Source organism: Chrysochloris asiatica, unplaced genomic scaffold (assembly GCF_000296735.1).
Source record: "Chrysochloris asiatica unplaced genomic scaffold, ChrAsi1.0 scaffold00005, whole genome shotgun sequence".
Lineage (NCBI taxonomy): Eukaryota > Metazoa > Chordata > Mammalia > Afrosoricida > Chrysochloridae > Chrysochloris > Chrysochloris asiatica.
Window position 1 is genome coordinate 18,130,796 of NW_006408523.1, and position 12,911 is coordinate 18,143,706.

At 39.4% G+C, this 12,911-nt stretch overlaps 1 protein-coding gene across 1 annotated transcript in view; it reads left to right on the forward strand.

Annotated features, from left to right (window-relative positions):
- The window catches only part of ABCC4 (ATP-binding cassette, sub-family C (CFTR/MRP), member 4), a 357,151-nt gene extending 347,053 nt beyond the window's left edge, over nucleotides 1–10,098 (forward strand). The window contains exon 31 of the mRNA XM_006832001.1: nucleotides 9,991–10,098. Within this exon, the coding sequence (XP_006832064.1) occupies nucleotides 9,991–10,098 (108 nt within the window). The remainder of the gene's footprint in view (nucleotides 1–9,990) is intronic.
- The last annotated feature ends 2,813 nt before the right edge of the window (nucleotides 10,099–12,911 follow it).

A 12,911-nucleotide genomic window follows, 5' to 3' on the forward strand; every position in this document is an offset into this window, starting at 1 on the left:
GTGAGTGTTGATAGTTGATCCAAGAAGATTAGGTTAGGTACTAACAAACGTAGTAGACATGCATCCTAGTTGCTGATAACTTAGTCACTGATAACATCCACCAAAGCAACTATTATTTATAATAAGTGACTTTGATGCTTGTTTTATGTTCTGCACTGCACTGTGTTAGAGGCACATATGCCCATTTAAGAGGCTGAAGCTGAGAGAGGGGAAGGGGGAACGGTCTAAGATCACATAGCAAAGCTGTTGCTCTCTAGCCTAAGCCTGCTCATGTCAACCCCTATGTGAGAGTAGAGCTGTGCTCCAGAGGGTTTCTTGGCTGTCATCTTTATGAACATGGATGGCCAGGCTTTTCTTCATGATGCCGCTGGCTGGGTGCAAACCAAGTAGGTTATAGTCAAGTGCAAACTGTTTGCCTCGCCCAAGGACCCCAAGGGCATCTATACTCAAACACCCCAACCTATTGGTGCCTGATATTTGCAGAATGCTTTCATCTGTTAGGTGTTGTTCAATGGAACCACTTGGGACTTCCTGTATAATCTGAATTCATGGTGGAAAACCTGCCAGGACCTTCAGAAACCCTTCCGTCCTCTGACCTCAGGCATTTCATATCAAAGAAATGTGACAAGTCCCCCAATTTGTCAAAGCCCCCATTTAAAAAATGTATTATCATTCTATCAAGCCTTTGAATAATAAGAAACAATTGATAGAATTTTAGAACTAGAAAGGAGAATACAAGGGACTTCAAAAAGCTTTTGGAAAAAAATCCCATTCTCCTTTAATTCCATTTTCTACAACTTTTTTGACCTTCCCCCATCCCTTGTATAATTCACCACCCTTATTTTACAGATGAGCAAAAAAAGGCCCCAAGAAGTAAGATGGCTCAGAGTCATATTAGCTTGTGTTGTTGTTGTTGATGTTAAGTGTTGTCAAGTTGATTTCAACCCATAGCGATCCTGTATATGGTCTCCTAGGAGCGGCTGGTGAGCTTGAATAGCCAACCTTGCAGTTCAAATTGACCTTGCAGTCAAGCGCATTAACCCACAGCGCCACACCAGGACTCCATACTAGCTTATTTGTTGTCGTTGAGTACCATCGAGTCAATTCCGAGCCATAGCTACCCTGTATAGGGTTTCCAAGGAGCAGCTGGTGAGCTTGAAGCACTGACCTTGCAGTTCAAACAACTTTGCAGTCTGACGCATTAATTAGCCTATAGCGCCACACCAGGACTCCATACTAGCTTCTAGTAGAGACCAAATTAGAAATCTTTTGTTTTTATAAGCATTTAAATTCAAGTATAAAATAGATACAGAAAAGGACATAGGTCATAGAATTAGAAATCCTTTGATGTCCAGTTCAGTAATCTTTTACCTAATCTGGCAGTATTAATGGGAATATTATACCATACTTATATTTGAAGGAGCCCTGATGGCCTGGGGGTTATGTGTGGTGCTGCTAACCACAAGGTCAGTAGTTTGAATCCATCAGCCACGCCACAGGAGAAAGATGAGGCTTTCTGCTCCCCTAAAGGTTTCCAAAGTGCATTGAAAGAAGTGGCAAAGAACAAGGCACCAGGAATTGTAGGGTAAGCACTGGACTGCTAACCACAAGTTCAACAGTTCATCTCCACTAACTGCTCGGTGGGAGAAAGGTGAGGCTTGGGAATTCTGTACAGGGTTGCTGTGAGTCAGAACCAACTCAAGGGCACCTAACAACAACAACAATGTACTTGTGTTCCTGGATTTCTTTATGACTGGCTTTACATTGTTTCCATAGTTCTCACAGATATTATGTCACTTAGTCTTCATAGCGGTTTTGTTTCCTTTCTCTTGGTGGATGTTGAGTTGGGTTAAGGGTTCACCTAAGATTGGGGGACTCAAAGGTGAATGCTTGTGAGGTTTATATGCTGCCCTGGGGTTCTGTGTTCACTGGTGAATTTGAAAGCATTGCCCCTTGATTCATATGATGTCTAAAGTGGACCCAGTCACCCAAGTTCTCACAGTGGCAGGATATCACTCCTGATTTTCAGTCTTGCCTAACTCATTGACTCAGGTCACCTGACATAAGGAAATCTATATATCTTGATTCTCATCCAGGTCAAATAACTTTTTAGTGTTCTTTTTGCATACACTTGGTCCTCTTAAGAGAACAAGCTGTCAGATTACTAATGTTTTAAATGTACAGCCATCAGATACCCAAGCATCATTCAGAACTGTAGCATCGTGAGGATTAGTCTAAATCATTGTAAATCAACAAGCTTTTCAGATTAGAATCTATTCATTTGAAGTGAAAACTCAACGTCTGTAGAAGGTGTTTCCAAGTCACATTTTCTTGACCACATAGTTGCTTTCCTCAAAACGTTGGTACAGGCAAGCTGAGTTACTCCCTGAGGTAGATCCCTCCAGATGATCCTTGATATAGGAAAGAAAATATTTTAGATTCAGAAAGCTAAAGGATAAATGCCTCATTCTCTCGTCCTTGAGAAAGTTGGCCTCATTGGGATTGTCTTAGTGTCTTTGCAGCTTGAAAGACTCAAATTCATTAACATGTTTTTTAATAACAAGGGTTTCTTAAACAGATGATGAATGCTAATGCTATAAAATCCTAAAACTCTAAGTTATCACTCTCCCACTCTGGTCTCCCATCCTTGCCAGGTGAATCCCTGGCACCATTTACTACCAATTTTCAAATAAATTCTATGTGTAAGCAAGAACATGTGCACATATGGCCTGTCTGGGTTTTGTTTTGTTTTTTTCAGCACATATGGTAGCTGTTCCTTACTTTTTTCATTTAATGTCATATCTCAGAGGTTGTATCAATGCATACAGCCCTTTGTAATGACTATATGGTATCTGTGCTTTCGCCATCCCCATTTCCTTTATTCTTCTAAAGAACCAGCTATGGTTGGTTGTTGTTAAGTGCTCTAGGATTTATTTATTCATTCTTATTTTATGTTATGCTATTCATATGTGCTTTTATACTTACTAGTTCTATCTTTTCCCTGACTTGGTTTTCATATTGTTTCCTTTTTCTTGAATGTATTTCGTTCTTTCTTGTTTATTAATATAAATATTTAAGGCTGTGTGAATTTTCCTCTGAATACTGCTTTGTTGTTGTTAAGTGCTTTCAAGTCGGTTCTGACTCATAGTCAACCTGTATAGGGTTTCTGAGTGACTGGTGAGTTTGAGCCGCTGACCTAGTGGTCCAAACCAACCTTGTGGTCCAGTGGTTACCCTACAGTGGCACACCAGGACTCTAAATACTGCTTTGTTGTTGTTGTTTGGTGCCATCAAGTCAGTACAGACTCATAGCGACCATTATGCACAGCATAATGAAACACTGCCCGATCCTGGGGCAACCTCACTACTGTTGCCATGCTTGAGTCCATCGATGCTGCCACTTGGCCAATCCATTTCGTTGGGGGTCTTCATCTTTTTCTCTGACCATCCACCTTACCAAACATGATATCCTTCTCCAGTGACTGGTCCCTCCTGACAGTATGTCCGAAGTATGACAGATGAAGTTAGGACATCCTGCCCTCCAAGGAGCAGTCTGGCTGCACTTCTTCCAACATAGATCTATGGTTCTTTTGGCAGCCCATGGCACTTTCAATATTCTCCTCCAACTCCATAACTCAAAAGCATCAATTCTTCTACAGTCTTCCTTATTCACTGTCCAACTTTCACATGCATGTGAGGTTATTGAAAATAACATGGCTTGGGTCAAGTGCACCTTAGTTCTCAAGCTGACATCTTTGCTTTTCAACACTTGAAAAAGGTCTTGTGCAGCAGATTTGCCTAATGCAATAGGTCATTTGATTTCTTAACTGCTGCTTCCGTGAGTGTTGATAGTTGATCCAAGAAGAATGAAGTCCTTGACAACTTCAATCTTTTCTCCATTGATAAGAATGTTGTTTATTGGTAAGTGTATTCAATAGATTCTGATATTTAATGTTTTCTGCATAGTTTTCATTTTTATTTTGCAAGTTTGGATTGATTGTCTCTTTGGCTCAAAAATTATTGAAGGGGGTGATTTTTTTGGTAACATCTTGGATATAGGTTGGTTTTTTTTTTTAAATGTTGTTTGCTTTCTCTTTAAGTCACCAGGGATTATGTTCATTGCCTTATTGTCAGTGTCATCTGTAGTATTCCTAACCATTCAGAACTCATTAATACTGTATTGTGCTCTAGTACACAGGCAAATTTTATGAACATTCTTTGGACATTTCCTTATTTTTGTTCATTTTACATGTCTTTACCTTAGAGAGGTGAATTAGTTTCAGACGAGAACATTTTCATTGTGGACTTTATAATTTTGGTTTGATAATTTGATGCTGTAATTTTTAGTGCCTAGATAGCCGTGATTTTGGGCTTCACTGTGGATTATATTCTTTTCCTATTTTGAAGTGTCTTGCTTTTATTCATATAGTGCTTTAAGCTTATTCAAAACAGAGATTTTTGTGTTCAGTTTATTTTTGTTTGCTTAGTATGCTATGGTCTGTTTTAAAATTTCAAGTGATGGGGTATGTCTCTTGTATATGACATGTAATTAAATTTTGCTTTGTGATTGAATTTTAGTCTTTTGTTTTAATAGGTGAGCTTAGTCCATTTATATTTATTGAGATGGTGTTGTTAAGTGCTGATGAGTTGGTTCTAACCCATAGCAACACTGTCGAGGGTTTCTGAGAAGAGGCTGGTAGATTTGAACCTCTGACCTTGTGGTAGCAGTCCAGTTCTTATCCTACACTACCATACCAGGAATCCAATTGAGATAATTTGTTGTTAAGTGCTGTGAAGTCACTTTTGACTCAAAGGTTTTCCAAGGAGCAACTGGTAGATCTGAACTGCTAATCTTGTGATTGCAGTTCAGTGCCTAACCTGTAGCATGACACCAGAACTCCAGTTGAGATAATAAATGTGTTTTGTCATATATTATGTTTTCAGCCATGGTGTCTTGTTTTTACCTTTTTATTATATAGTCTAGGGGGTTTTTGTTTGCTGGCTTATTATTTTAAGTGTGTATCTTTCATTTCTTCTCAGAATTTGATTTTGTGACCCTAACATTATATAATGGTGGTAGTGGAGACTTATGTGTGGCTAGGATGTTGAATAGATTTCAGCAGAGCTTCCAGACTAACAGAGATTAGGAAGAGAGAGCTAACAATCTACTTGCGAAAACCAGCCAACAAAAACCATGCGTGGTACTCTCGTTGTTTAATAATCTGTTGGCATTACGTTAAAAACAATGACAACCTAGGTGGACTGCTTCGCCCTCTTCGCCTTTCTACCACTTTTAGTTTATCTTCTGTTTGTTTGCATCCCTTTAAAAATAATGATAAGTCTTTGATTTGACTTGCCTGTTTCCGATACTGCCTTCATTCCTCTCCTACTTGCCTATGTTTGCCCTTTTGTACAGTGGTTTCCAAGCTGCAGGCCGTGGTTTGTTAGTGAGGTTGTTAAATCAGTTTATTCACTGCTGACCAACATGTTCCAATAAATGAAATAGGATGGAATGGAAGCAAATGTACCTATGAACCTTTCATAGTTGTACTAACGACTTCATTATCAGATACAGATAATGAATATAAGCCATGACTTACTGTAAAATGAAATATGTTTATTATTGCTTGGAACAAAATAAGCTTGTGTTCCCAAAATTATATTAACTAGTAAATTTGCATTATAGAGGCAGCAGACAAATATTTCACACATGCAGTAGACCAGATTCTAGCTCCAATGAACCTTCTTTGACAACGGTACCAGTGTATTGGTTTTCCTCCCTTTTCTGTTGTCCCAGGCAAATAGAGACCAATTGTTGTACCTTAGATAGCTGTTCTTAAGCTTCTAAGACCTCCAGTACTGTGTAACGAAACTATGAAGTAGAAAAGAGACACTAAAAATGTATTAGGCCAATTGAATGGACTATTCCAAGAAACCAAGATCCTACATCCAAATCCAGAAAACAACTCCCTTGAGGCATTTGGCTGTACACAACACAGTATCAGCAGCTGCTCTTATGTTGTTGCTGTCGTATTCCACTAGCTTAGAGGAAGTCCTCTTTACCTTTACAGTACCCTTTAGCCTTGAAATATTTAACATGCATGTCAGTTCAGTCACTGGTATTTAGCTTGCTTTAAAAATTAGGAATCGGATGCCTTGAGAATTAACGTGTTTGTACTAGGGCCATGCAGGTCAACGAGAATGAACTAACAGAGTCTTGAGCCAGAATCCAAGACGTTGAGTCGCGCTTTATTTATTTATTTTTTTAAAACTACAAGTCCAGTTGCTTTCTTTTATCTTTGCAGGGTAGCTTGTATTACACTGTTGCTTTTCATAAGATCCAATTCATTATAATGGCTTTATTTATGAGCTAGGTTCAAATACTAAACTTTCAGCTTGCATCCAGGCAGTTCGTTGTGGTTAAGTTGGCCCCCAATTCATGATGACTCATGTGAGTCGGAATTGAACTGCATTCCATAGTGTTTTCAGTGGCTGATTTTTTCAGCGTATATTGCCAGACCTTTCTTCCAAGGTACCTTTGAGTGGACTAAATCCTCCAACCGTCCAGGTAGCAGCTGAGTATCTTAACCATTTGGATCACCCAGGGACTCTCAGCCTACATTAGAGAAACTGTTATGAACCAAACCTGCAGGCTCCTGAACATGATCTTTTCCAGTCTATGTCAGTTGCTGCAACTTTTCTGAGTGGGCATTATAATCTTTTTTTTTTAATATATGAAGAAACTGAGGCAAAAGAGCCTAAGTAACTTACCAAAGTCACAGGGTAGCAAGTGTTAAAACGCTTTACCCCAACCTCTGAACTCTTCTACGTGTACCTGCCTGCCTTTAGGCTTACCACATGCAGTGAATTAAAGCTATTGCTCTGCCTCTACTGTTGTGCAAAGATAAAAATCACAAGAAACAAAGGAATCCCCGACGTTTTGCATTCATCCTTCAAGCTGGTGATGCTGCTGCTTTTCTTGTACTAAGGGGCCACTTCTCCCAGCAGATTTCAGAATCACACCCAACACTTAGCTGTTTTCAATCTGCAGCCTGTAGCCATTAATTAGTTCTGAAGAGTTAAGTCATTGTTATCTCATTTTACAGACGAGACAGGCAGTATGGAGAGAGGTGAGGTAATGGGTTCTAGGATCAGCAGTGAGTCCCCGGAGAGCTTAGACGGGACCCCTCTATCCCAGACTTAGCCTAGGACACACAGACAGTGCTGAAGAGTGTGTCATAATCTTAGCTCCTTCATAACATGCACCGTAAATAAGGATTCTTCATCTCTTCTGCTGTTTCCGTGTTGTTTTTGTTAAGCGCTGTTGTGTCAGGTCCGACTCATAGTGACCCCGTATAGGGTTTCCAAGGCTACAAATCTTTATGGGAGCAGAATGTCTCTTCTTTCTCCCAAGGAGCGGCCGGTAGGTTTGAACTGCCAACCTTGTGGTTACAGTCCAGTGCTTATCCCACAGCACCACCAGTGCTCCTTCGCAGCGTGTTATAAAACGTGGTAACAGATGGGAAACAGAAAGGTGACGTTAAGGAGTTTATACTCAGGAAGTATATTTTCAAGAAACTACAAGGGGCTTCATGCACTACATAGCAAAATGGAATTTTTCCATGAAGTTTTTGAAGCCCCCTAATACTTCAAGTCGTGAAGCTAAGCGCATTCAAGTCAAAAATTGCTAATATCGATATTCTCTTTACAAAAAGAATGAATTTTGGGGGGCTTACAGAGAAAGGATGGGCTTACTTTGAGATGGCTGTAGGATAAGCACTGGGCTGTTAACTGCAAGGTTGGCAGTTCAAACCTGGCGGCCACTCCGTGGGGGAAAGATGAGGCTTTCTGCTCCCACAAAGATTTACAGCCTTGGAAACCCTGTAAAGGCTCACTATGATTTGGAATGGACTGTGGGGTTTTTTTGATGTCAAGCAACAGTGGAGTCTCTGGATGCTGCAAACGGTTACACCAATGGCTATTCACCGAAAGGTTGGCAATGTGAACCCACTCAGCTGTGCTGTGAAAGAAAGTCCTGGAGACCCTACTGTAGGAGAAGCAGCCGTTGAAACCTCCATGACACATAGGGGCTGCTGTGGGTCAGAATCAGCTTGACAGCAACTGGTTTGTTGTGGGGCTTCCTGGTATGGAGCCGCAAGAAGTAAAATGATTTGTTCTTTAGTTGTTCTTTGTTTTAAGAATTATCATTTTAAGACCAGGCTTACTTGTCAGATAAAGACTGGTGTAACCTGGAAGTGATGGCCCTTGGTTATCTTTCAACTCGGTAACTGAACTCATTCCTGTGGGTCAATGTTCAGCCAAGCAACAGGGGGGACAACAGCACTAGTGAGGTACAGACACCACAGAATGGTCAGCTATTCAAGATCATAAGGTCAGCATTTACCTAAGGGCAAATTCAGAAGAGTTGGGAAAGATGGAGAAATGGAAACGCCCTCCTGGGGGAAGTGGGATAAGTGATGTTGTATAGAGGGGATGATAAGCATTGAAATCATTGAATGAAGTCTATGATTTGTTGACTGCTATAAACCTTCATTCAACTCACAATAATAAAGTTTAAAAAAAAGAAATGATCTTTTTCAAGCCCATTAATATATAGCCACATAAAATGTGGTTAGCTTTGATTTTATACATAGCATCTCTGACCGCCCAGAGATGACATGAAATTAGCAAAAGAAAAAAAAAAGGAGTCTTTTTGTTTGCTTGTACTGTAATGCAAATAGCCTCAGATTTCTCAAATACCAGTGAAATCCAAGCAGTAGTGGAGAATTTATTATTTTCTCCCCAAAGTGTCTTTTTAATATATAGTATATGTAATGTTTGGGGGTTAGCAAGCAAACAAAGTAAAAGAAAGCCACACATTTAATATGTAGGTAGGTGTCTGCACACTTCTCTTTCTGGTATATGAAGTTTGTTATCTCCAATGATAACTTTGTTGACAGCACTCACAAATATATTTGGAGGCAAGTTTTTATAAAATAGATCCAGAATCCAATGAGTAAGAGGCCCTGTTCATGACACATGTCAGCCTCAGCTAGATGGTGCATTTTCTGTTTTAAAGATTCAAACAAAACTTTCCACATTCTTCTGTGGGGGAAAAAAAAAAATTACATTGGAAGCCCTTTTTCACCCAAACACATTTTGAGATAAGAGCTCATAAGTCTTGACATTATTTCATTTTGTTATGCGCATCTGTCCAGGGACTGAGATATGATACAGCTACTAAAAACTGATGATTGTATGACAGAAAGATGTGACAGCATTTCATTCCATTATGTTCTGATTATACATTTATCAGCAAACCTGTATCTCCTCTAGTTCAGCTAGAAATTGGTAGAATTCAAGAACTCAAAGAACCATCCTATTATTTGGTATCATCTTACATTTTAGAGAAGTTGCTTGGTTGAGTCATTGTTAAACCTTTTGCTTCTCTTTTCATTATTGTGGTGTACTATCCACAGATCACATTTCTATAGGCCCTATAACTGCTTTGCCGCAAAAATTAAATGCCGGGATATTTCATACATATACGCCAGAGTTTCAATGCTTGTCAATCATAGTTTATAAAATGTAGGGATTACAACCTGATATTAACATCCAAATCCATTGTGCTCATTTTATGTGTGAAAATGAGAAGCTCTTGCTCAGACGCTAGATTTCCCAGCCTTTTTTGCCGTCCTGTTTTTAATTTATCTCCAGGTTTTGAGTCAGTAAAATGATTCTTGCTTATCAATTGAATGTCATGATAAAACGTATCTATGAATCAGAAGGATCAGAACGAAGGGGGAATCTGTAGGTTGCTTGGCATTCGCCAACCCAGCTGAAAGTTTTAATGGGGCTCATTCCGCCATAGAATTAATAGATACCTGTTTTCTCAGAACTCCTGATAGGGTTTGCTTCATTAGAAATGCCTCACCTTAGGGAGAAGACCTTTTAAGCCTGGTTATTCTTACTGCTGTTGTTTTTTTAACAGGTGTACTTCAAGAGGAACTATTCAGATATCACCCACAATGGTCACGTGATGATGAACACTTCCAATGGACAGCCGTCGGCCTTAACCATTTTTGAGACAGCACTGTGATTCTACCAAGATAGCACATCTATTCCAATGGCATTTTCCAATAGTTTTTGCACTGTGTAAACTTTTTTTTTTTTTTAAACTTTCGCACCAACTTTTTATGCATACAAGGTGTTAATATATTTGGATTTTCTCCCAACTTCACCAATGGTTTCAAGCTTTTGCAAAATGATTTATATTTTTATTTAAATGTTATATATATATATATATTTTTTTTCTTTTCTTTTTCTTCTCCAAATCAGAGGTGCAGGCCACCAATAAAAGCTGTCTACCAGGTTTTGTGCCTTAAGAGACTCCAGAGCCAAAGCCCATTTTGTAGGGTATAAGACAAAGCTGCCACTGAATTTTCTTCTTTACTTCCCCCAAATAGCATCGCACTCTCCTGTTACATCAGGGATTCTGTTTACTTGAAGACTGTGTGAAGTTGCCATTTTTCCTCACCGCTTTGATTAACGGGACTCAGATCTATTACTTTTCCCAAGGACTTCTTGGTAAAATCATACAAATAAACCTGATACAGAATGACAAATGTACTTTAGTTTCTGTGAGGGCATCATAGAGCCAGCCTGCTCCCCTTAAAAAACAGGCGTGGTCAAAATACAGAGAGACAATATTTACTTTATTTCGTGTTCCAGCAGAAAAGGAAGAGAAAGTAATACTGTTTCAAAATATTAGCCCCTGATAGAGGATTTGATGCTGAAGTATGCAAATATGGTCTCTGACCATCTTTTAGATTTCTCTGACTCTGACATGGAAATCCTGTTGCAGTTTTATACTCAGCATGGTAAGATTTTTTTGGTGGAAAAAAAAGACCAAATACAGTAAAACCTCGAACTATAGTTCCTGGAGAACATGGTGTCACTCTTACTTGGATATCTAGTGTACTGAGGGTTAACCGTCTGTGTTCTGTAAGTCTTTTGGTTTAGCCATTATTGAAATCCTTTCTGAATTTCAAGGAAGGCTCTTCTGACTAGGTGAAATGAACTGGAAGTCATTGTAAACACTTGAGGGGAATTACGCAGCACATTCTCAGGATTCTTCCAGAAGGGTCTCTTTCATGAGCCTGCCCATGTTAGTTTACCTCTGATCATTAATAGTCGTTTCTGTAGGCCTTGCTGATGAATGAACCAAACCACAATACTTCGTAGGGCCTACTCAAACTTTGTTCGAACTCTGCATCTCATTGTCTGTGAAGATGGTGGTGATGATGTCATGAGATCAAGTTCATAAACGCTGTACTATCATGGCTTAAATGGACCCTTGTACCTCTGAAAACTGCCCTCAAATTACATATTAATATATACACATGTGTATATGCTTTCATATGGCTGGGTTTGGGATTTATCAACAGAAAGAGATGTTTTCTAGAATCAGGTCTTTAAAGCACACACAGACATAGCAAACTACCAAAATTTGTTGAATGTAGTAGGTGTTTGACTCGTTTATATTTAGAAATACATGGTTACTATTTTGCTCAATAAGCCACACATAGTGCATTGTTCATTCGCAGTGGGTAGTGTTACTGGAGACTGAAATGGTAGCACTGATAACAATGAAGTATGGTAAAGCAGTAGAAATGTTTGAAATGTGTACGTTTATTTGGCCTTTGGAGGTTGAAGGCAGTTACATAAACATGTTTCTATTTTTTTCTGTTAAAACTTCATTGTAGAATTTTTCCTAATGAAGCAAAATTCAATACAAATAAAAGAGTTGGCATCTCTATTCAGTGATCTGTATTTTTGTTTTTCAATAGATTACTAACTCATGTGTTGGCTGGTGCAAGAGAACTATGAGTTATTAATTTCTTCCATGATTAACTTGTTCTCCTGGCTAATTGGATTTCCCCAATATTTGAAGAAGATTTCAGATGAATTGAAACATCTGCTTTGAAGTAGCCCAGCTGCATTCCTTCCAGAGAAGGGAGTAGTATATGAGCTTATGCCCCGGATTTGAACAAGCTAGGGTTTTGTTTTTTTGAAGGTCACTTTGTCCTAACCTAACACGAAAACTTCTATTGCTTCTAACATTTAAAACACCATAGAACCTTGGTTGTCAAAACAGTGGTCCCTCAACCAGCAGCATCAGAATCCGTGGGTACTGGACAGATACCTCTTTCTGCTGCCTCACCCCTGAGCCTACTGAAGCAGAAACTCTAGTGGTGAAGACTAGCCAATGTGTGTCTTTCCATGCTAGCAATCTAGTGCTGCCACAGAAATATCGTAAGTGGGTGGCTGTAACAAACAGTAATTTACTTAGGCACAGCTGAGGAGAATCAGAAGTCTGAATCCAGGGTGCCGGCTCCAGGGAAGACTTTCTGCCTCTGTTGAGTCTGAAGGAAGTCCTTGCCTCAGCTTCAGCTTCCGGGTCCCTTACAGATCTTCATCTGCCTGAACCCATCTCTCCTCTGCTCGTTTGTTTCATCTCTTTATGTCTCAGAAGAGATAGATCCAAGACACCAGGGGACTTCAAAAGGTTCATTGAAAAATGGAATCAAAAGACAATGGAATTTTTCCACGAACTTTCTGAAGCCTCCTTATACAAGACTGTTACTCTCAATGGAAGTCTCCTTGTTGTATTTAAGTGCTGTAGAGTTGATTCCGACCCATAACGACCCTGTATAGGGTTTCCAAGGAGCAGCTGGTGAGCTTGAGTATAAAATCAGACGGCCACATCCTTCTCACACAGAGTAAGTAACGTGAGTTTGAACTGCCAACGCGTAGTATGAGTAAAAACCACAAAACACCCACTAAAATGTGTACAATTTAAAAAGGTGACCTATCAATCAAGTGCCAGTATACCAACAGGAATGCCCATGC